General features: G+C 42.8%; 1 protein-coding gene across 4 annotated transcripts in view; it reads left to right on the plus strand.

Annotated features, from left to right (window-relative positions):
- Nucleotides 1-224: 224 nt before the first annotated feature.
- Nucleotides 225-25,409, plus strand: part of SYNE1 (spectrin repeat containing nuclear envelope protein 1) — a 472,714-nt gene continuing 447,529 nt past the window's right edge. For 2 of the 4 annotated variants that reach the window (XM_039529938.1, XM_039529933.1), the window contains exons 1-2: nt 225-514; nt 9,980-10,268. Coding sequence is in view for 3 of the 4 variants with exons in the window: in XM_039529933.1 (XP_039385867.1) it covers nt 10,202-10,268 (67 nt within the window). In the remaining variant the exon portion in view is untranslated. Of the gene's footprint in view, nt 515-550; nt 688-5,093; nt 5,111-9,979; nt 10,269-25,409 lie in introns of those variants that run through there. The other 2 variants (XM_039529934.1, XM_039529935.1) reach the window with 2 other exon arrangements.

Below are 25,409 nucleotides of genomic sequence, written 5' to 3' on the forward strand. Positions count from 1 at the left end.
CGTGTGTGCTGCTGCGGGTGGTGTGTGTGTGTGTGGGGGGGCTCTCTGAGCAGGGAAATCCTGCATCGCCTACATACACGCAGCCTCTCCCACTGTTACACGCAGTGCACCCCCGAGCGATGCACTGCGTGTAACGGCGGGGAGGGACCAGAGCCTGAGAGGAGCGGCGCCTGTACGTGCAAGGGAATTACCAAAGGGCCACAGAGCCCTCCCCCCTCACACACACACACCTGCTTCCCCATTGCAACGGCGGCGCGAAGCCCGCGGTGAAGGGGGGAGGAGGGAGGCTCCGTCCGCATGGTTTGACTGCAGAAGGGCAGGGGAGGGGGGAGGTGGCCGCTGCTAGGTGCAGCCGCGTGTGTGGGATTGTTGCGCTCGGTAACCAGGCAGCCAGGGGCGTCCTGTCAGCCCTGCAAACACAGCCCGGGACGCGGAGAGGAGGCAGGATCCCGCGGAGAGCCCAGGGGCCGGGGCGCCGGCCGCGGAGGAGCGGAGCGGAGCGCGGCGGGAAGAGGTACGGTGCCGGCCGGGGGAGCAAGCGGCGATCCGAGCTGTGCCGCGCCGCCCGGCTGACTTGCCCTCCCGAGGATGGGCGCAGTTTGGGTCGCTGCGTCCTGCGCGAAGATGGCTCAGTTTCTACAGTGTCATTTCCGTTAGGAGCAGCTCTCTCTGCCTCAGGGCTAGCTGGTGCGAGACAGGAACCAGGGACAGTGGCCTTTTGGGCATTGATGTTCTTAATAATCATGTATTCGATTTTGAATAGGAAAGTATGGGGTTGTAATCAAACCCTATGGGGCAGAGCACCCCACCACAGAAACTGTTCTTGGGCCTGAACCAAACCCCAGTGAAATCAGTGACTTTCCATGGACTTCAGTGGATTTTATAGATCAGGCCCTTACCCAAGGGGGGGCGGGAATATGCACCAAAGGCTAGGGAACTGCACACACAAATGTTACAATAGCATCCAGTCCTGACATTTGCTACAGAGCAATATATATTTCACCTAGAAACATATGACCTGTCAGGTTATAACTGTATGTATTTGCCCAGCTTGGCAGTTATTCCATTGCATTAAGGGCAAGAGTATTGCAACAAAAATTGGTGTGTGTGTGTGAGTGAGAGTGAGAGAGAACTTTGAAGGATACCAGATCGGAAATCCTGAACAGTCAAGTAGGATTTTGACATTGAAGCATGATGATTTCTCCTCTAGTGATACTAATGATTACAGAAAGCTGCTTGTTTGAACTATTCTCAGAGTCTGCTGTTATGGGCCGGATTGTGTGAACAGATAGATACTCATGAGTTAGCCAGTTGATGTCAGTGAGACTACTCCTGTGAGTAACTGCACAGCAATGTCAGTAAGGGGCTTATAATCTGTTCCTGTGTGATTTGTGGGGAGATTGTATGTTGTTTGCAAAACCTTGCAAGTGCTGAGGCTGTTGTCTGAAAGAAACCCCAAAAGGGTGTATTTTTCTCTAGTAGTATTGATGATAATTTTAATCTCAGAGAATCATTTTCACAAAGGCTAAGATGTGTTTTAACACTTCAGGTCTTCATAACAAAATGTTGCTAAACTATATTAAAATGTTACTTTCATCTGTCTGGGTGCTATGTTGGCTTAATTATGAATAATAGAAATACTTTGATTGTGGTACTAACCTTAAATGGTAAATTATATGGCACAATGTTTTATGAATACAATAGTATAATTTTTGGAGATGCTCACTATTTCTGACAGCAACCACCTGTTCATTATTTTGTGAATATTTGAAACATTCTTTAAGACATTTTATTAAAGAAAAGAGGAACTGCTGTCCAAAAATCAAACAGATCATGCCCAAATGTGAAGTTTGAAAGAGTGTCTCTGCTTTCCTGGATTTCTTTTAATTTGTGATCTTAATTTTTAATATGTTGTCTTCAGACATTGACTAAATCAGTGGCAATTCCATTTTATACCATTCGTTATGAAATACAACTGGATAGACATTAATCACGAAGTGCTTAAAGTCATGTGTGATTTGTGTTTAAATTAAATCTCTTCTTCTAGCATTTGTTTCCATCGATATGGGGTCATCTCTTTGAGTCCTTCTTCTCCATTCCAGGTTGTCTTGAAGCAGTTCCTTGGAAACTCCGCAGCTAATGAGATCCTTTTGTATAACATTCATCCATCCAGTTTTTGGTCTTCCAATCCTTCACTGTATTTCCTATATTCTTCTGATCTTTTCACATGTCCAAACCACCTAAGCCTGGATTCCTTCAGCTTTTTATAATTGGTACCACTTTCACACTTCCCTTAGATTGTTTGTTCTGAATATAGTCCATTCTGGTAACTAAGCATCCATCTTAACATTTTCATTTCCATTGCATTTAGGATCTACTCCTGGCTCTTCCTTGGTGCCCAACATTCAGAGCCATACAAAAATGCAGGCCTACTTACTCTTATAGGTCTTGCTTTTCAGTTTGATAGGCATTCTCCTATCACAGATCACTCCACTCACTTCTCTCCATTTAGTCCATGCCTTTCCTGTTCTGCATATAAAGTTCATTGTTGAGTACACCATTATCCTATCAAACCTATGTATTTGAATTTCTGTACCTCTGGGTAGTGATTGGCTCCCCCAGACTTAGTCTCATTGTCTTTCTGAAATGCATCATCAAATCTATAGACCATATACTCTTGTTTTGTGTCACTGATTTCCATGCCATTTCTTTCAAATAGCTACCTCCATCTCTCTAAATCTTCTACCACTCCCTCTTTGCTCTCCCCCATGAGCACTGCATCTTCTGCGGAACGCATGCCACTCTTTCTGCATGTTTTCTGTAAATCAAGCCCCAACATGAACAAAAAAGGGCGTGGTGCTGAGCCTTGATGTACTCCAACTCTTACAAGAAACTGCTGGGCTTCTCCACATAGCCTTCTAATTGTGGTAACAACACCTTTGTACATGTTGTGGATGACTCTACTATATTCTTCAAATATCTGTTTCATTCTTGTACACAACCAGATTATTTCTCTCACAATGTGGTCATTAGCTGTTTGAAGATCAATGAATATTATGTGCAAGGTTTTCCTCTTTTGCTTATGGAAAAATATAGGGAAATCTTAATGCAGCAATAACATCCATTGTTGACTTGCCTGGAATGCATCCAAACTGTTTGTCACTGACCTTCTGCTTTTCTTCATAGTCTCTTATCAATAACATTCTCCAAAATTTTCATTGTGTGGCTCATAAGTTTAATGCCAAGGTAGTTACACAGTCTTGTATGTCTCTTTTTCTCTTAGAGCACATTAGTACCAGTATTTTTCTCAGGCATTGCTGTCTTCTCAGTCCTCAGAGTGGAATTAAAGAGTTGTGACAATATATTCACACCGATTTGACCCAGGCACTTCCATACTCCTGCTGCTATGCCATTGGGGCTGAGAGCTTTCTTATTTTTCCATGTTGCTTGGTTCTGCATCTTCTTTTAGGATTGGTGCCAGCAGACCCTGGTTTGGTTTTATCATGCAGCATGGTTCTCTTGGAGTCTCCTCATTCATAAACATTTCAAAGTAATTTCTCCCCTGTTCCTTAATCTGGTTTTCATTGATCAATGTATTTGCACTTTTAGTTTAATTATTTTGATCTCACCAATGTTTTTAATAGGTCTTTGCTAGTCTATATCTTTCCTTTTCACTCTCCTTTGTTTCAAGACAGTCATATAAGCCTTCCATGGCTTTAGCATTAGCGGCTGCCACCTCTTTTCGCTTTTTTATACTGCTGAAAATCCTGCTGTTGGACGTTGCTCGCCAAAGTTAAAAATGCTTGTTCTTTTTTCTCCACAACCTCTCAAACTTACTCATTCCACCATCAGATGTGATTGGGGGGGAAAAGGCTCTTGCTTTTGTTTCACCAAGCAGACTCTTTGCACATTCTGGAATTTTGCTTGCAGTATGCTTCCATCATTGATTTGTATTTTCTCTTAACTCTTCTAAATAGATCTCCAACATGTTCATTTTAAACTCCTTGTTAACTTCATTAAGCTTCCAGCGCTTGGTTTTCTGTATTGCTTTGGACCATTTTCTTCGCATAGTCACTATGTACCCATTTTTCAAGAACTAGCGTTCTATACTGAGTTGCACTGCTTTCCCCTGGGATGATCTTACAGTTTTTGATGTTCTTCTGATAAACCATCTGCTACCTTCTACTACTGTTCTGATCCAATGTGAAGAATGTATTGACTACCAAATCATATGTCTGGGTGTATTTTAAGGTAGAAACAAGGAAGGAGAAACTATGTCCAGACCCATAGGTGCCATGCTGCCTTTTTGAAGCATTTACTGTCGCTCCTCATGTGGACATTAAGATTTATCATTGGAGTCACTCTTTCGTTTTTTGTACAACAGTGTCCATTTCCCCCCAGAAATTCTCTTTTTCTTGTTCCTCCAATCCTACTTGGGGTTATGCACATACAACATTTAGGGGGACATTTTCAAGAGCTAACTTAATGAAAATTATCCTGTGACTTATCCTATCCACAACCACTGCACATTCCCGCATCACTTTGGCTAAAGCTCCAGTTCTCTTATTCAACATTCCATAGCTGAATGGTTAACAGCCTTCCCCAGTACCTCTTCTGTTTTCTCCCTTCCATTTGGTCTCTTGAATGCAGGAAATCCATACTTTCCTTTTCATCACCAGCTCTGCACATTTTCCAGTTAATAAATTAATTGTTTTAATAAATGGTAGTTGTGCTTCAGACTGTTACAATTTAAATAAACTGTACTCAAGAGTTTTCATAATCATGAATGTACATCAGGATGGGGCATTTGTTTTAGTTTATTAAAATTGGAGCTTGACTCATTAAAGGATACTTCACTAGGACCAGCTCCCCTGCTAGCATAAATTGGTACAGCCCATTGACATCAGTGGAGTTATGCTGAGTTACATTAGCATTGGCGCCTAGTGTCAAAGAAAACTCCTACTATGAATTTTCTTTCTTTTGAACAGGAAAGGAAGTGTTTATCACCATAGGCCACTTGCCCCTTTTTGCTTGGAAGTCTCAGGACTGATCAAGAATGTTAATGTTTTTCTGTCTGAATGGGACAGTTAAAAGTGAAAGTTGCGGAAAAGTAAGTCTATGCTTCCAGCTGGAGGTAAAATTTCCAACTTGGGTAGACATACCCATGCTACCTCTGATCGAGCTAGTGTGCTAAAAATAAAAGAGTAACCATGGCGCAAGCTGCGGGAGGGGCTAGCTGCCTGAGTACATACCCATCTGAGAAGGTAGGCACCTTAGTGTTATTATATTTTGCCTGGTTTCACAGAAAATATAAAAAGCAAATACACATTTAGATCTCCTTCCTTTGTTTATACAGGTGCTTAACTTGTAACAAGTGAATAGTTGCACTGAAATCAGTGGGACTGTTCACACAAAGTTAAGCACATCGCTATATGTTTACAGGACTGGAGCCTCACTGACCATTTTACAGTCTGCAGAGTAAGGTACAGGGTATTTGCACGATGAATATGCCATATTCTAAAATGTCAAGTGTCAGCTTTTGTTAAATATGACCCCTTACCCAAACCCCTCATATGGTCAATTTATTAAGCCCTCAACTTTAAAACATAAAGTGCAAAAGCATGCAGAAATATAACTGCCAGAACAAGAAGCATCTGAAGCTCCAGAGAGGGTACTTCACTTGCTTTTTCAGGAAAGAAAAACCTGACAATTTTCCAGTATTAATTCTTTCAGTTTTGGAGTGGAGGCATTTACAATAGCTTAGAACCTGGTGTCCTGTTTGAATGTCTCTATATTGTGTTCTTTTTGAAAGGTCAACATCTACATCTTCCTTTACCTTTTTTCCGAAAGCAATCCATGATGTAGAAAAGAGGAAGTACAAAGTGACAGGGATGGGAGTTGGGAACAGCAGTATCTAAACACTTTCCAGAGCCAAACTGACGTTTTTTCCATGATCTTATGTAGTGTATGTTTAAAATCCAGCAGTTTTTGGGAGAGCACCAGCACACATAGGCTTGTTGTCTTGCACAATGCATTAGCAAACAAGTACAGATTTGCAATTTAAATGTGGTCCAATAGCAATTTCTTTCTTTTATTCACAAGGCCAAAAACCAAATGGTATTCCTGCTTGAAACACTGTTATCCTAATGCTTTTCAGGTTTAAATTTTCTCCTTGAAACGGACTTCGTATAGTGTAGTTGCTACAGCTGTAGGTGAACAATCTGGCTGCTTTATTAAACTTTCTTCCAGAGGGAGCATAGATTAAGATATTGGCATGGGGCTGCAGGCCAGGAACTCCTGAGTTGTAATCCCAACAGTGTCTTTGTCAACATACAAAACTAGCACCAGTCTCTGTACAGTAGAACCTCAGAGTTATGAACACCAGCATTACAAACTGATCAGTCAACCACACACCTCATTTGGAACTGGAAGTACCCAATCAGGCAGCAGCAGAGCCAAAAAAATACCCCAAAGCAAATAGAGTACAGTACTGTGTTAAACATAAACTACTAAAACAATAAAGGGAAAGAGTAAAATAAAATATTTGACAAGGTTTAAGAAACTGTTTCTGAGCCGGTTTCATTTAAATTAGGATAGTTAAAAACAGGATTTTTCTTCTACATAGTAAAGTTTCAAAGCTGTATTATTAAGTCAATGTTCAGTTGTAAACTTTTGAAAAAACAACCATAATGTTTTGTTCAGAGTTACGAACAACCTCCATTCCTGAGGTGTTTGTAACTGTGAGGTTCTACCGTATATCTGTGTAAAAAAGTAAATGTAATTAATAATATGGCAGAATAATAATGTAACAAAAACAAGGCTTTAGTCACCTGTAGAATGCTAAAACCTAGAGCAGCTTGCAGACTACTGGGTACTTCAGTCTAAGTTTTATAGAAATGCTTGTGTTTAGAGCAAATTTTCTAAAGCATTGCTGTTGTAAGCCATGTAATTGCCATTAAAGACAAGGACTCCAAATAGCTACAAACCTATGCAATGTTTTGAAAATTTATTCCTTCAAGTTTTTAATACATATGGCTGATACACAATGGGAAAACCTGCTAGCTTTTTATAATGAAATATTTTTCTGTAAGTGCTGTAAATATGTTTAGTGTAATGAGATTTTTAATAGTATTTGCAACTCTGAAGAGTAAAACATTGTTAGAACAACAAACAAATCTTATATCTTGAGATATAAACTGATTGCCTGTGGGAGTGAGGAAAAAATATACTCCCTATTACACTGCAAAACTGACTATGTGCACGTTGGTTTTTATTTTTTATCTTCCTTTGAAGCATCAGGTGATGGCCACTACTGGAGACAGGATACTAGACTAGAAAGAATATTCCTTTAATCTGTGTTGGTAATGCCTACTGTACGTTCCTATGGTTCTTTCTGGTTGATGAGGTGACTGTAGTGATGCTGTTGTTTCCGTGTCTGCTAATACCGTTGTAATAGGGAGTATATTTTTCTCTCCCCATCTGTTGCAGCTTAGTTCCCCCTCTTTACATTAGAATTGCTTCCCACTGCTTAAAAAGGATTATGAATTATGATTTAGGGCCACAAATTCTCACTACACAGCACTTATTCTTTTATCTCAGCAAGATAATTTATTAATTGCTACAATCCCGTTTATAAAGGTGAACTGGCTCAGCCTGTAAATTTTATGCAGAGAAAACAGTACGTGTAAGGGAAATCTAAATATACATGCACTGCACCATTTTCTAGATTTTTACGTTGGAATTGGAATTTACTAAGGAGTGAGTATCTTCCTCAGCTGGTCTAAAAAAACACATTAACTTCAGTGGCACTTCACTGATTTATACTAGCTGAGGATCTAGGGCCACATGTTTTGAGTGGGTTAATAATGATCATCCAGACCCAGTTCATACAAACATTTTAAGAAAATATTTTTATTGCGTCAATAGGAAAAAAGAACTGTTTGACAACAAAACTAGTTCTTTGAAAATTAAAAATACAGTGTATTCAATTGATGTGGCTATCTTTGGACCACTCACTGAATAAGCTGATAAACTGTGCATATAGATACTCAAAGTTAATCGTTAAGAGGGCTGAATAGTTCTGTGCATCCTTGACTCAGCTTGGTGGACTAGGTTCACTGCAACTGGAGGAGAGAGCTGCAAATTGCAACTATTTTCACCAGCACAAGCCACTGTACTTCAAAGTGGATTTAACTTTTTTGGGGAGGGCAAGCACTGTTTCCATTGCCAATCTACCTTGTAGGTTTTGTTATGGAAGGGTAGCTTTAATTTTTGTCAGGAGCACCAGAGGAGGCTCTTCCACAGTGTGTGACCTGAATTGATGCATCCCAGAATTGCGCTGGCCATGCTTCTCTCTGGCCAGAACCATCCATTTAACACTAGCATTTGACTATTTGCTATAAGAGAGAATTATACATGTGGTACAGGTGCAGCTGTCAGGGTACTACTTACGTTTTTGGCTGGAGAGTGGACAGTAGGGTCCACTGTGTCGGCTAGCCCTGCACAGGAGCTCCTCCAGCTGCATGCAGTTTAAAATGCCTGCACCTTGTCTATATTACTGTTCAAAATGTTAGCAAATCTGTTCCAGCTGAACCCATGTTTCACACTGCCTTAGGGTTGGCACAGATATAACATACAGATAGTGCTGCAGAGCCTGATTATCCTCTCACTGAAACAGGTTCAATCAGAAACAATGCCAATGAAGTTAGTGGAGCCACACTGATGTAAAACTATTAGGATTAAGAGGAGAATTAGGCCTGCAGAATCATACATTCTTTGGTATGAGATTTTGAGCACAGCACTGTGAATAGGAACAATGGGCTGGATCCTGACTCCCTGCTCTGTGCACTTTGTACTGCTCTGACAGTGCAAAGAGGACCAAGAACTGCCTAAAATGGCAGATAGGGATTCCCTGGATATAAGGGTGTAGGGAGTATTTCAAGGGCAGAAGGGGATATGAGGAGGATGAGGATGGAGTTGGAGTATGATGTGCTTTTACAGTCCTCAGATGGTGGTGCAGACCCTACCGGACCATTCTAGACTGCCTAATGTAGAACAGTCCAACGACTGCTCTCTGTTAGGGCAATGGGCATTTTGGCTCCAGCTACTTTTCCCACCTTGTGTCAAGTGCAGTTCAACTGTGTCCAGGGGTGACGAGGGGATGCTGGCCCTGTGTATGCACTATGAATAAAACAAGGTAGGAAAGAATGTTCTAGGTCAGTATCTACTTATTTCTCTTCCACTGAGGAACTAACCACTCTGGAAGTCCAATTTTTTTCTTGCTGTTCAGATATTGTTTTACAGGAGCATTTTGGAGGCCCAAGGTGTTGCTGTAACAGGGCAGTTTTACACTGATGTAGCTCCATTGATTTCAATAGCGTTACACTAGCATAAAACTTGATTAACAGTGGTGAATTAAGGACCTGTAATGTTAATTACACTTCAAATTTTATGCCAAGTAACCAAAAAAGCAACTTTACTATACATTACTACTGTGATTAAAAAATTATAATAGGCAAAGAAAGACATTTCAGATTATGGACAGTAACCTAGTAGAACTAGGGATTAACATTTTATCCTGATCAAAAAGTTATTACCTGTTTTTTAATGCAATGAAATATAGCGATAGTTTTAAACTGTTTCAGTTTTACCAGGGACTTTATATTTCTTCCTTTAGATGCAATATTATTTTAATATTTGATGTACCATAGCCTTCTGAAACAGCACACTCAATCCTGTCATAAAAAGTATCAATGTCTGGCATGTTTTCAATTGACTTTAATCATTTGTTTTTGTACTTTCAGTTGAAGTAGTGATTGCCAACCAAGCTTTCAGCGGTAATTGTGTCTCTGGCTTGAGTGATACAATCTATGCCACACATGCCACTCTTTATGCGTTAGAATAGCTAATAAGATGATGGTTCTTAGTTTTACAGGAATTGGTGCAGGTTTCTCTAAAGCCCACGTCTCTCTTTTTTCAGACTTCTGAGGTCTCACGAAGGAAGGACAGTGCTGTAGCACAATCATTGCAAGCGAGTACTGTGCTTTCATTGGGGGAAAGGCTGCTGTGACTCATCGTAGGCATGCTGTGCTCAAGCTAAGGGATGTTTTCTAAAAGGAAGTAGTCCAAACTCTCCATCCTGTTGAGGTCTGCGGCTTGGTGTGGAGATTGTCACTGAAAACTTTCTTGCTGCAAAGAGACCATGGCCTCCTCCAGGCTAGTGGGGAGATCTCCCAGGGATATTGCTGATGTTATGCAAAGGCTTCAAGGTAAGTGACTGATTCCGAATGGCTATATCTGTCATCTGTTCATATAGATGACAAATACAATACTCTTTAAAGCCAGGAAAGCATTTTAAAATTTATACATTTCAAAAACCTGCTGTTCTAAACTAATCTATAGGAAAATGTTTGCTTATGATGTGTTTGCATATTTCTGGTTATGTTTCCTCTAGTATTACATTATTAATGATGTTTAAAAGCATATGGCATTATGCAGCATGGTTATTGGATAGCGCAGTAGATTGGCAGTATGGACATCAGGGTTCTGTTCCTGGCTTTGCCCCTGACCAGCTCTGTGACCTTGGGCAAAGTCAGTCACCTGTCTATACCTCAGTTTCCCCATATGTAAAATGGTGATAAAGACACTTACTTTCCTTCTCTGCTTTGAGCACTACAGATGAAAAGTCCTCAATTAATATAATAACTTAAAAATGATTGCTATTACAATAAGGCCTAGAGGCCCCAAACAAGATTAGGGCCTCATTGTGCTGGGTATTGTTACAGACACACAGTAATAGACAGTCTCTGCCCTGAAGAACTTACAGTATAGAGGCTAAGTGTTGTTGTTGTCCGAGTTGATATCCATATGAATCATGGGACTTCTGATTATTGTTGCAGTCAGTGGTCATCAGATAGAACTTAATAAGTTGCTTTAAGTTCTCTTTACCACAAACAAACATGGCTAACTGAAATGATAATGTTCATTAAAACTTTTTAAAGTTTATAAACTTAGAAGTAAAAAAGTACCATCTAATATATATATATTTTTTAAATGCCTGCATTTTAAAGTATTCACTAGCCATGTGTAAACACTTTCTCAGTAGCACTTTTGTTACCAGCAGTAGGGTGACTTTTAGGGACTAATGGCTCAATCCTGCTCCCATTCAACTCAGTGGAAAAACTCCCATTAACTTCAATATTTCAGGATCAAAACCTAATTTTGCAATTCCTCAACACACAAAACTTCCATGGACTTCGAGTTGAGTGCACAGAATTGTCTATACTTTCTACATCTTGAAGCTTCCTTTGTTCTCCTGTTCTTTTCCTCCCATTTCTGTGTATACAGTCATGGTGGCATGTTTAACCTTAGTCCCGCTGTCAAAAAATTGGACAATCAGATAGTGTTATGGGTGTTTACAGGCAGCTTTTTCCCAAGAGTGAGGGGCATGGGAAAAAGCAATAAAGGTGTTGTTTGAAGGTTTAACAAGTGGAGGGATCGTGGAGCTGTGTAGTGGTTAGTGCAATGTAGTGCATGTCTTCTGCAATGTGGTGCATCATTCCAGATGATGTCATGATATCCCCTTTTACCGAGGATACCTCTCCAGGGGAGGCAGCCCCAGGTATTAGGAAGAAACAGGTAGTATTGCTGGACTTGATCATTAGAAATAGAGAGGTGGGTTTGTGATGATTGTGAGAACTGCATAGTGAATTGCCTGCTGAGTGTGAAGATTGCGGATTGCTCAAGACATCTAGAAGGGCTTATGTGCAGTGCTGGGGAGAAGCTGGTGGTCATGATATAGGTAAGGACCAATGACACAGGGAAAGGTAAGACACATCCCGGAGGCCAAATTTAGGCTTCTAGGTAAGAGACTAAAGTCCAGGATCTCCATTGTAGCAATCTCTGAAATGCTTCTTGTTCCACATGCAGGGCCAGTTAGACAGGCAGAAGTGCAAAGTCTTAATGTGTGAGTGAGACAATGGTGTTGGGAGGAAAGATTTAGGTTTATTAGGAACTGGGGAACCTTTTGGGAAAGGGAGAGCCTATGCAGAAAGGATGAGGTCCACCTAAACCAAAATGGAACCAGATTGCTGGCATGTAAAATTAAAAAGGTCATAGAGCAGTTTTTAAACTTAAGGGCTGGGGGAAAGCTGACAGGTGCAGAGGAGCACACAGTTTGGACGGAGATCTCTCTTAGGGGAGGATTTATTAAAGGGGATTCGCTATATCCTAGTAAAGAGGAGAAGATAAAAATAGATAAAAAGTATAGGTAGGCACTGAAAAGAAGCAGTCCAACGGAAAAGAGTCCCATTCAATTACATCACATGAAGACAGCTAAATAGTGACAAATTTTATAAGTGCTTGTGTATAAACGCTAAAAGTCTAAATACTAATATGAGTGAACTTGAGTGCCTGGTATAAATGAGGATGCTGATATAACAGAAATTTGGTGAAACTATGATAATCAGTGAGACACAATTCCAGGCTATAAAATATATAGGAATGACCTTGTAGGTCAAACTGGTGTGGGAGTGGCACTATATGGTAAAAAAAGCATAGAGTCAAATAGAGTAAAAATCATAATTGAATCAAACAGTATCATAGAATCTCTATGAATAGAAATTCCATGCCTGAAAAATAAGGGTATAGCAGTAGGAATATTCTACCAACCACCTGACCAGAATGGTGATGGTGATTGTGAAATGATCAGGGAGATTAGAGAGTCCACAAAAACAGAAAACTCAGTAATAAGGGCGGGGATGTCAACTGTCCCCATATTGGGTAGGTACATGTCACCTTAGGATGGGATGCAGAGATAAAGTTTCTTGACACCTTAAATGACTGCTTCTTGGAGCAGCAGGTGAGAGGCAGTTCTTGATTTAGTCCTAAGTGGTGCACAGCATCTGCTCCAAGAGGTGAATGCAGATGAACCGCTCAGTAATAGCAACCATAACATAATTAAATTTAACATTATTGTACGGGAGAAAATACCAAAGAAACACATCACAGTAACATTTACCTTCAGGAAGGGGAACTACAGGAACAGTCACAAGAGTGAAATGTCTGCAAACTGCATGGAAAGTATAATTAAGCCCACTAAAAAAAGAATTAGAAGAGCAACTAGCAAAATACACACAGACTAATAGAAACATTTCTTTTAAGTACATCAAAAGCAGGAAACCTGCCAATCAATCAGTGGGACCACTGGACAATTGAGGTGCTAAGGAGCACTCAAGGAAGACAAGGCTGTTGAATTCTTTGCATTTGTCTTCACTGCAGAGGATGTGAGGGAGACTCCCATACCTGAGCCATTCTTTTTTAGGTGACAAATATTAGGAACGGTCTGATATTAAGGTATCAATACAGTAGGTTTGGGAACAGATTGATGAATTAAACAGTAATAAGTCACTTGGACCAGATGGTATTCACCCACGAGTTCTGGAGGAACTTAAATATGAAATTGCAGAACTACTAACTGAGGTATGTAACCGATTGCATTAATCAGCCTCTGTACCAGATGACTGGAGGATAGCTAATGTAACACCAGTTTTTAAAAAAAAAGGCTCCAGAGGTGACCCTGGCTACTACAGGCCTGTAAGCCCAACTTCAGTACCAGGCAAATTGATTGAAACTGTAGTAAACAAGAGAAATCTCAGACACAGATATGTTTGGGGAAGAATCAACACAGGTTTTGTAAAGGGTAATCATGCTTCAGTAATCTATTAGAAGTCTTGGAGGGTGTCAACAAACATGCAAACAACGGTGATTGAGTGGACATAGTGTACTTGGACTTTTAGGAAAGCCTTTGACAAGTTTCCACACCAAAGCTCTTAAGCAAAGTAAGCAGTAATGGGATAAGAAGGAACGTCCTCTCATGGATCAGTAACTGTTTAAAATAAAGGGTAGGAATAAATAGTCATGTAGCAATGCGACTCACCCCTGCAGCACCTCCTGCTGGCTGTCTAGGGAATTGCTCTTCCAGCTTCTGGAGCACCCTCTGCAGGCTGGTGTCCCGCTGCTGCTGGCCCCCATGTCCCTCCCAGAACCCAGTGCCCCTTGTGTTTGGGGTGCTGCCCCCTGGTAATACCTCCACAGTCTCAGTGGAACCTCCCCCCCATCCCTACCTCACCTCAGGCATAGGCTACTGCCAGTCACCTACTCACCCCCGCTCCCTGGGGCAGACTGCAGTGTCAGCCACTCATCATAGGTAAGGTTGGGTCTGGACCTGCTGCCTCTCTCTGCAACCCAGTGCCTCTATGGGGCCTTAGACAAGGCCCTGCAGCCTGGGGAGTTGCCAGCCTGGAGCTCCCCAGCCCTGCCTCACTCTAAGCACCCTGAGCTTCCCAGCTGCCAGGCCCCCCTCTCTCTGAAGGCAGAGAGAGAATGTCTGTGCTCCTGGCTCAAAGCCTGTTTATAGAGACCGGCTGTGGTCTGTTTGGGGCATGGCTCCCAGCTGTGCCTACTTCCACAATCAGCCTGAGAGCTGCTTGCCCCAGCCACAGCCCTCTGCTGGGCTGTTCTAAGCCCTCAGGGCAGGAGTGGGTGACCACCCCACTTCAGGTCAGTTTTCACACTGGAGAAGGGGACATAGTGAAGTCCCTCAGGCATCTGTTCTGGGACCTGTTCAACGTATTCATAAATGATCTGGGAAAAGGGGTAAACTGTGAAGTGGGAAAGTTTGCAGGTGATACAAAATTACTCAAGATAGTTAATCCAAAGCTGACTGTGAAGAGTTACAGAGGGATGTCAGTAAATCGGGTTACTGGGCAACAAAACGGATGAAATTCAGTGTCGATAAGTGCAAAGTAATGTTCATTGGGAAAAATCTCAAATATACATACAAAATGATGGAGTCTAAATTAGCTGTCATCACTCAGGAAAGAGATCTTGGAGTCATCATGGATTGTTCTCTGAAAACATCTGCTCAATGTGCAGTGGCAGTCAAAAAAGCTACCAGAATGTTAGGAACTGTTAGGAAAGCGATAGATAATACGACAGGAAATATCGTAGTGCCACTATACAAGTCTGTGGTACGCCCACATCTTGAATACTGTGTGCAGTTCTGGTCACACCATCTCAAAAAAGATATATTAGAATTGGAAAAAGTATCACAAAGGGCAATAAAATGATGAGGGGTATGGAACAGCTCCCATATGAGGAGAAATTAAAAAGACTGGGACTGTTCATCTTAGAAAAGTGATGACTAAGGGGGAATATGATAGAGCTCTATAAAATCAGGAATGGCATGAAGAAAGTGATTAAAGAAGTGTTATTTGCCCTGTCATGTAACACAAGAATCAAGGGTCACCCAATGAAATGAATAAGTAGCAGGTTTCAAACGAACATAAAGAAGTACTCCTTCACACAACACACAGTTAACCTGTGGAAATTCTTGCCATGGGATGTTGTGAAGGCCAGAATTATACCTGGTTCAGAAAAGAATTAGACAAGTTCATGGAGGATAGGTTCATCAATGGCTGTTAGCCAAGAATGATCAGGAAAGCAAGCTCATGACCTTAGTGTCTCTAAGCCTCTGACTGTCAGAAGCTGGGGGTGGATGACATGGAATGGATCACTCTATAATTGTCCTGTTCTGTTCATTCCCTCTGAAGCATCTGGCACCAGCCACTGTTGGAAGTCAGGATATTGGGCTAGAATGACCCTTGGTCTGACCCCGTATGGCCATTCTTATGTTCTTACCATGTCTGCTATATTTCCTTCTTGTTCCGCAGAAGTTATGAGCAAGGATGCTGCTGCAAGTGATACTTAATTAGTAGCTGTGTGTAATCCTTGTGGAGATATTGTGTCTTAATGGTCAAGTTGTTGCATCTTATCCTCCAAAAAAATTGGTGCCTCATAGCCATTTGTGAAGCATTTAGTCTTCAGATACCTGTTCATTTGTGGCACTGCATGACTTTTAGATTATATTTTTTACATATTAAAGATCTGCTACACTTGTTACAAAAATTGCTATAATAATTTTGCTCTTTAGATTTCCGAAAGTCATCAGACAAAAACATAAATAATTGACATTAAAATGAAGTAGACTGAAACCAGACATGGAGTTGCTTATGAATTTTTAGTCATCAGAATAGCTTTTAAAAATCATTTTCTAGCTACCTTGCTTTTCAAATGAAAAGCCTGATATTGTTAGGATTGTGCTTCTGCTGCAGTAGCTAAATAAATATTTTATCTTTGGCGAGATTGATAGTAGTTTGAGCATAAGCCTTTTATAGGTTGTGGTGCTGCATTATGGATGAGTGGATAATCTGCTGTGCAGACTCCCTTTAGCCCTTACAAAGTACAACTATCCTATCTCTGTCATCTTAATTTAAATATAGCCATGTGAGGACAGACAGGAATATAGAGGATTGCAGAGCTATGTGCCTGGCGTAATTGCACTGAATCCCAGGTCCTGCTCCTGCCAGGTGCTGAGCACTTTTTCCCCACTGAAAGTAGAGTTGAGGGTGCTCAGCACCTAATAGTAACAGCCTTGAGTAGGGGAATCCTGGACTAGTGTAGAGCCACCACTCTGCCTGCTGCACTGGCTATATGTCTTCTGTTTCTGCCCTGATGTTGGGGTAGGATGGTGCTTTTCCTTGGCATGGCTGAACTGTGCTGCAAGCTGGTGATACTGAGCCTTTGGAAGGGCCTCTGGAAATGACTGGGAATGGGTGACGGGACAGAAAGGTGATGGAAATCCATCTGTGTTCTTTGCCACTGTGTAGTGAGTTGCTCAGGTTCACTTGATGACCTGCCTGTAGATGTTTTGGGAAAAAATATTTACTAGTAGGGATCCTTACGTTTACGTTTTGAAATACCTAAGTAGATATTGTATGTGGATCGAATTACTAATGATCACCCCAGGAAACTAAGCTTTCTTTGTTTTAAATCATCAGTTATTTCAGCTTGGTAGAGTAATTATGGCAGATGCAGAATGTAAAACTTTCAGTCTGTTTAGTCAATGCTAGCACCTCACCTGGCCAGATTGGGAAAAGGTCTGAAAAACCTGCATTGGGGCTGGGAGTATGTAAGGAATCTGTTCCACTTTCCATAGCCTGCAAAGGAGCACGATTCCAGTCCCTGCACTCAGGACAGCATAGGTACTGTTCCTTCAGCCCAACTCTGAGGGAAGGAGAGAAGTGAGGGTATGGCTTCATACTCCTCTGGACCAGCACTCAAAGAAGGGTAGCAGGCTACAGCATCTTAAAGAATGAAGAATCATGTGCAGCCACCATATGTGCCAAGCTGCTTGAAAAGGAGATATGGTTCTTCATTGAACCTTATGTAGGTCAGTAGCTAAATCCCACAAATTACTGCCGTCATTCCTTATTGTGCATACCCTTGTGCAGTGACCTTGTGTGATTCACCTTGTGCTAACAAAGAGCAAGATTCTGTAACTCCAACTGTAATTTATGTTATTAATATTTACTTATGTATTTTACTATTTATATTACAAACTAGCTATCGGTGTTTTTCTATCAAACTGGGAGGAGATATGTAATGGGAATCTGTCTTTGGTTCAGTCTGTTCAACATCTTTATTAAGGACTTGGATAATGGAGTGGAGAGTATGCTTATAAAATTTGTGGATGACACCAAGTTAGGAAGGGTTGCCAGCACTTTGGAGGAAAGGATTAGAATGCAAAAGGACCTTCACAAATTGGAGAACTGGTCTGAAAGCAGTAAGGTGACTCTGCCAGGTGCAAAGTACTACACTTAGGAAGGAAAAATCCAACGTATAACTACAAAATAGGGAATAAGGGGCTAGGCAGTAATACTGTTGAAAAAAACCTGGGGGTGATAGTGATCACAAATTGAATATGTGCTAACAATGTGATACAGTTGTGAAAAAGGTGAATATCATTCTGGGGTGTCATATCTAAGACACAGAAGGTAATTGTCTCACTCTACTCAACACTGGTGAGGCCTCAGCTGGAGTACTGTGTCCAGTTCTGAGTGCCACACTTTAAGAGAGATGTGGACAAATTTGAGAGAGTCCAGAGGAGAGCAACAAAAATGATGATAGGTTTAGAAAACATGACTTATGATGAAAGGTTATAAAACTTGTCAGGTTTAGTCTTGAGAAAAGAAGACTGAGAAGGGACCTGACAACAGTCTTCAAATATGTTAATTACTGTTACAAAGAGGATGTGATCTGTTGTTCTCCATGTCCACGGAAGTTAGGATAAGAAGCAATGGGCTTAATCTGCAGCAAGGGAGATTTAGGCTACACATTAGAAAAAGCTTTCTAACTATAAGGGTTGTTAAGTTCTGGAATAGGCTTCCAAGGGAAGTTGTGGAATCAGGGCCGGCTCTGGCTTTTTTGCCGCCCCAAGCAAAAATAAAAGGGGGGGGGAGGGGCCGCCGGAGCGGCAAAGCAGGGGAAAAACAAAACCAAAACCACAGCGAGGCCAGAGCGGCAAAGCAGGGGGCGGGGGGGGGGGGGACAAAAAAACGGCGCGGCTGGAATGGCAAAGGGGGAGGGGAGGAAATTGCAGCACAGCTGGAGCAGCAAAGCAGGGGAAAAAAAAACAAAACAACAACATAAAACCACAGTGGGGCTGGAGCGGTAAGGGGGGCGGGGAACAGGGTGCTGGAGCGGCAAAGCAGGTGAAGAAAAAAAAAAAGAAAAAGAAAACACGGCGCAGCCAGAGCGGCAAAGCAGGGTGGGGGGAACAAAAAAATGGCGCAGCTGGAATGGCAAAGCAGGGAAGAAAAAAAATAACCTGCGGTGCGGCTGGAACGGCAAAGTGGGGGTGGGGGACGGCGCGGCCGGCAAAGCAGGGGAGACCAAAACAAAAAAACCCTGTAGGGCGGCCGGAGCCAGGGGACTCCCTGTGCTGCAGAGTGCGCACCCGGTCTAATGGGGGGAAGGAGAGGGAGCGAGGGGGGAGAGAGAGAGGGGGGCAGCCAGGGCTTCAGGGGGGCGCTCATCCCGCGACTCTGACCTCCACGCCGCCTGCCGGGAGGGCTCCGAGCTGCTCTGGTTGGCAGGGAGGGAAGGACGTGGGCTGCCCTGCCAAATTTGCTGCAGGGCGCTCCCCTCCTCTGCCTCCTACAGGGCGGCCAGAGCAGCAAAAAAACAAAACAAAAAAAAGCGTCAGTGCTGCCCTAGGATTGGGCGGAGTGCCGCCCCCTAGAATCTGCCGCCCCAAGCACCAGCTTTCTCAGCTGGTGCCTGGAGCCGGCCCTGTGTGGAATCCCCATCATTGGCCATTTTTAAGTACAGGTTGGACATGGATGGTCTAGATTTATTTGGTTGTGCCTGAGTGCTGGGGGGCTGGACTAGATGAGTTCTTGAGGTCCCTTCCAGCCCTATGTTTCTATGATTCTGTGATTAGGATTGGGACCCTGTTTTCCTGGATGCTGTACCAAGACGAATAATACTCATGACATTAGTTCCATTGATGTCATTGTGATTACTCATGGGAGCAAATGTTAATCATGTAAGGGCCAAACTATTAGGCCCAGAATACGTGTGAGTTTCCACAGGAATGCAATAATGCATGTATTCCTCTCCAAAGGAATTATAGCTATTGAGAGATTCAAGATTTTTTTAGAGCCCTTGTAATTGCTGTAAAAATCAAAATATAACCCTCCAAAGATAAAGCTGGGAGGTGCAGATTCTAGTGCCTTATGTCTTTGTACTCTTAAGACTGGCATGGGTGTAACTTTGTTCTTTCCTCTAGTGATATGCTTGTACAGTTAAAGCTATGTGGTCATGCTTGTGACAGTCGTCAGGTAACTCCTATGCAGTCCTATTACACAAATGACAGGGGGTCAGTTTTCCTTGACCTTGTCATTCTTAGCCCTGGTCTACACTACAAGTTTTGGTCGAATTTAGCAGCGTTAGATCGATTTAACCCTGCACCCGTCCACACGACGAAGCCATTTTTGTCAACTTAAAGGGCTCTTAAAATTGATTTCTGTACTCCTCCCCGACGAGGAGATTAGCACTGAAATTCACCCTGCTGGGTCAAATTTGGGGTAGTGTGGAAGCAATTTGATGGTATTGGCCTCTGGGAGCTATCCTAGAGTGCTCCATTGTGACCGCTCAGGACAGCACTCTCAACTCAGATGTACTGGCAAAGTAGACAGGAAAATCCCTGGGAACTTTTGAATTTCATTTCCTGTTTGCCCAGCGTGGCGAGCTGATCAGCACAGGTGACCATGCAGAGCTCATCAGCACAGGTGACCATGGAGTCCCAGAATCGCAAAAGAGCTCCAGCATGGACCGAATGGGAGGTACTGCATCTGATCACTGTATGCTATCTGAACTCCATTCCAAAAGACGAAATGCCGGAATATTTGAAAAAATCTCCAAGGGCATGAAGGACAGAGGTTATAACAGGGACCCGCAGCAGTGCCATGTGAAACTTACGGAGCTCAGGCAAGCCTACCAAAGAAGCAGAAAGGCAAACGGCCGATCCGGGTCAGAGCCCCAGACATGCTGCTTCTGTGATGAGCTGCATGCCATTCTAGGGGGTGCCCCTACAACTACACCACCCCTGTGCTTCCCTCCTCCCCCACCCCTCCCGGGCTACCTTGGCAGTTATCCCCCCATTTGTGTGACGAATTAATAAAGAATGCATGAACTTGAAACAACAATGACTTTATTGCCTCTGCAAGTGGAGATAAAAGGGGGGAGGGGAGGGCAGTTGGCTTACAGGGAAGTAGAGTGAACCAAGAGGGTGGGTTTTCATCAAGGAGAAACAAACAGAGCTTTCACACCGTAGCCTGGCCAGTAATGAAACTGGTTTTCAAAGCTTCTCTGATGCACAGAGCGCCCTGCTGTGCTCTTCTAACTACCCTTGTGTCTGGCTGTGTGTAATCAGCGGCCAGGGGATTTGCCTCAACTTCCCACCCTGCTATAAACGTCTCCCCCTTGCTCTCACAGATATTGTGGAGCACAAAGCAAGCAGTAATAATGATGGGAATATTGGTTTCGCTGAGGTCTAACTGAGTCAGTAAACTGCACCAGAGAGCTTTTACACATCCAAAGGCACATTCTACCACCATTCTGCACTTGCTCAGTCTATAGTTGAACTGCTCCTTACTACTGTCCAGGCTTCATGAACCATGGGAGCAAGGGGTAAGCCAGGGTAGGTGCGACCGTGCGGTGCTGCCGACTGGGAGAGCAGCTTGAGGCAGAAGCCCTAGCTAGCATGATATTCCAGGCAGGCCTGAATCTCCATTAGACGAAACTTAAAGAAGAGACTGACCTGGAGTCATTTCCATTTTTGTCCCGGCGCCCCTGACTGACCTCACTGAGGTCGGCCAGGAGCACCCACGGGACGATGATGACGGTTTGCAGTCGTATTGCACCGTCTGCTGTCCGCAAGGCAAGGCAAGGGGATGCTGCTGTGTAGCACTGCAGTACCGCATCTGCCAGCAGCACCCAGGAGACATATGGTGACAGTGAGCTGAATGGGCTCCACGCTCAGCCCGCCACTGCTCTGGGGTTTTGGCCACTGGCTCCTGCCAGCCAGGGTCTCAGCTCACTGCCAGCCTGGGGTTCCTTCAGCCATGTCGGCAGCGGGTGCTGAGTGGGATTGGTGGTGGGACCCTGGCTGGCAGGAGCTGGCGATGGAAACCCCAGAGCGGCGGCAGGCTGAGCCGCTCAGCCCACCATTGTGCCATCAAAAATCAGCTCGTGTGCTACCTTTGTCATGCGTGCCATAGGTTGACGACCCCTGAAGTACTGTAACATGCACAGTAGCCGTGACTGATTTCAGAGGCTCAGGAACCAGTTGGCTAAAAGCCCGATAATGATGATATCTCAGATTACATAAGCCTGGATAGGTTCTGTTTTTGTAAGCGGTAGTGACTTCCTTCTGCTAATGCTAACAAAGACAGTGTATTCTCCCTCTGTATATGCCTCCTTCCCTCTCCGCCTCTCCCCCTCATTTCTATCTCTTCTTTCTCTTTCTTTCGAAATTTTCTTCTTCCTTTCCCATAAAGGGGTAGCATCAGTCATAGATCAGCTACTAGAGTTGTCTCCTCATACTGCTGCCCACTTTGCCTCCAAAAATCTTCCTGCTTTTGCTGTTTTCTCTTTTTGAAGGCAATGGAACTAAGTCTTGAAGTTAAGCACGTGCTTAAGTGCTTTGCTGAATAGGGGGCAGAGTGCTGAGCATCTTGCCCAATTGAGTCTTTATTATTGTTATGTATTATATGTATTACTGTAGCACCTAGCAGCTCTAGTCATAGACACTGTGCTAGGTGCTGTAGAAACACAGAACAAAAAGATGGTCCCTGCTTCACAGGGCTTAGTCCCTAATCACATTTGCTTCCCACCCATGCTCCTTGCATGGCTGCGTTTCCTCCCAACCCCTGATACTTGCCGTTTCCAAATTCTCCTTCTGGTGCCTTCTCTTTGTGGACCCTCCTTCCCTGAAATTTCCCAGTTGGATCCCAGGGATTGTTTCTGAAATACAGCAGTTATTGTGTTAACTTGTTTTCCCTCCTTAAGTGAATGAGTCTTCTAGCCAAGTTAACTCATTACCCACTGGAACTGGGTTAAAGGAAATGTAATTGATAGCATTCCCCTACAGTATCTCTCATATAGAAGGACCAGGAAGAATTAAAAGATTTGTACTAATGAAGTAAGAAGCAAGTCTGAATGATGATTTGCAAGTCTAAATAGGAATGTTGACAGCTGATATGTTGCTTAGCAGGAAATTGATTTGTTACAATGTGAGAGAGATACAGGTGAGAAATACTCAAGAGAAAATGTTTGGAAACTAAGATGTGTGAGGAAAAGATAAGAGAGCTGGGCATGTTCAATGCAGCGAAAAAGAGACTGAGGAAACTCGATAACTGTTTAGGACTAAAAGGAAGAGGAGAAAAGAGGCCAGTTGTTTTCATTTTTTAATGGACAGGATAAGAAGTAAAAGGTTTAAGCTGCAGCCAGGGAGATCCAGGTTAAATATTAGTTAAAACTGCACAAGGGGAGCTGCCAAAGCCTGTTGTGAAATTGTCATTGCTGGATGTATTTAAGGCTTGACTAGACACCATCTATTAGTGGAGACTGAATATACTGAAATAAGTCCTGTGGTGGTGCAAGGGTATGGAGTAAGAGACCCATTAGAGGTCCCTTCCAATGCAGGTGATCCAATAAAGATATGCTGAGGTAATCTAGTATTTTGCTAAAACCCTGACGTAGCATTGTCCTGAATCATCTTTAGGAGCTACAGAAACTTATGGGAAAGGATATCAAGAAAAAGTGGCATGAATTAGTCTTAAAAAATAACAAAAACATGCACTGGTTGTTCTGTGTGATGTTTTGCAATATGGATCAACAAAAATAGTTCAGTATAAAGGACCATATGCTGTCCTTGAGCCACAGTATATCACTTTATATGATGCTTTGGGTTCATTTGTATGCTCTCCTCAGGAGAAGTTGTGTGTGAGGGCACTATGTGGGATGAAGCATTCATTTTAGTGCAGTGCAGTTAAAGGGGGACTGTAGAGCGGAGAATGTACTTACTGATGTTTTGTTTATTAATTCACTGTTTTTTATTGTAAACATTTCCTTTGTTTGCAAAACCTTCTGAGCAGGTTTTAAAAATACAATTTCTTTTCCTACTGATTTTGCCCTTTCATTTGTCCTTTCCTATTTCTTTTCATCCCAGAATTAATTGCTGTGCACAGACCAAGAAGTTCCTATTTAGTTTTCTTCCTTGCTTCTTCCCCACACTTACTGATAATGTTAGCACAGTTCTCAAACAAGGGTTGGCTAGTTAACTTGTGCTCTTCCTTCTGGCTGGCTGTAGAGGGACTACAGAAAGTGTAATGTAAGAAAAAATATACTTCTCCATTGAGTAATGGGTTTAAAAAAATTATCGGAGAACCTACTGCTTCAGATTATAAAATTGTTATATTTTCCATGGCAGAAAATGATTAAAATTCCACCGTGCCACAATGTCATTGTTTTGGCTCATTCTTGGGGAAGTGGTTTGTAAGTGACCGCTGTTCTCCTATGGAAAAATGAAAATGCAGAGTGACCATTTATCTTACCCAATTATTTTGAAAGGTATGTCCGGCACACTGTGTTTATGGACAAGAACTAACACATTCTTAAGTCTCAGAATAGATATGCTATTTAAGACATTAAACATTTCCATAAGACTGTCAGTCATTTTTGCTGACAAAATCAAAGGGGCTGGTTTTTTGGGACTTGTAAGTGTGAACAGAAAAGTGTCAACTATGAAGGTAGCTGTGAGGGTGTAACCTTAACAATGAGTTGTTTTACAGTGTTTTAAGTTGGTCCCACGTCCACGGTTCTCAAGTTTCCTAAGAATGAAAGTAGCACAATGTTGGTTATTAGTGTGAACAACGCCTATATTTTGCAACGGAGCTGCAGATATAATAATAGCATTGTTTTAGTAGTAGAGTTGGCTTTACAGGGCAAATATATAAAGTACTGTGGCTGGCTTTCAGACCATTTCAGTATACCTCTTTCTAAACGGATTATGGCACTGTGACCATTCATTAGCTTTGTAACATCTAGTCAGGGGCGGCTCTACAAAGTAGGCTGCCCCAAGCAGCGCGGAGCGCTGCGCTGCCCTTCCCCAGTCCCGCGGCGGGTCCCCTCTTCCCGCGGCTCCGGCATCCTGGGGAGGGCGTCCTTTGGCTCTGGTGGAGCTCCCGCCGGCATGCCTGCGGCAGGTCCACCGGAGCCCGGGACGAGCGGACCTGCCGCAGTCATGCCTGCGGGAGCTCAACCGGAGCCGCGGGAAGACGGGACCCGCCGCAGGCATGACTGCGGCAGGTCCGCTCGTCCCGGGCTCCGGTGGACCTGCCGCAGGCATGCCGGCGGGAGCTCCACCGGAGCCAAAGGACGCCCTCCCCAGGATGCCGCCCCAAGCGGGCGCTTGGCCCGCTGGTGCCTAGAGCCGCCCCTGCATCTAGTTCATTGACTGTGCTTACACTGTTTATTACAGACCTAATAGCATTTAATCTTTATCTTTGTAGAGGTGTCTCATACTAGTAATTTCCTGCAGTGAACCCTGTGTGTTTAATATTATTTGGACTTACAGATTTTGTGTACCATAAATACCATTCCTTTTTGAACTTTTGGTTCTGTGATTTTTTTTTGTACTAATAGAGAAACTAGAAATTACAAAATGGCATGGTTCTTGTCTTTTGTTACTAATTAATAAAACATAAAAGTGGTTTGGTAAAGGAAGTATTGTCAGTTATACTGCTATACTAAGATAAGACTCCTATAGTGTAAAGGGAAAAAAAACTTAGCCAGGACATTCTGCTGTATTTCTGTAGTCTTGATTTATACTTTCAGGGAAATGAGAAGTTTCATTAGCATTAATTAGCCATGATGATAATAGAGTGCAGAGAAAGTACTTCAAAGTAAATTAAGACATGCATCTAAAATAAAACCTAACAATT

The sequence above is a fragment of the Mauremys reevesii genome, linkage group 3 (assembly GCF_016161935.1).
Source record: "Mauremys reevesii isolate NIE-2019 linkage group 3, ASM1616193v1, whole genome shotgun sequence".
Taxonomy (NCBI): Eukaryota; Metazoa; Chordata; order Testudines; family Geoemydidae; genus Mauremys; species Mauremys reevesii.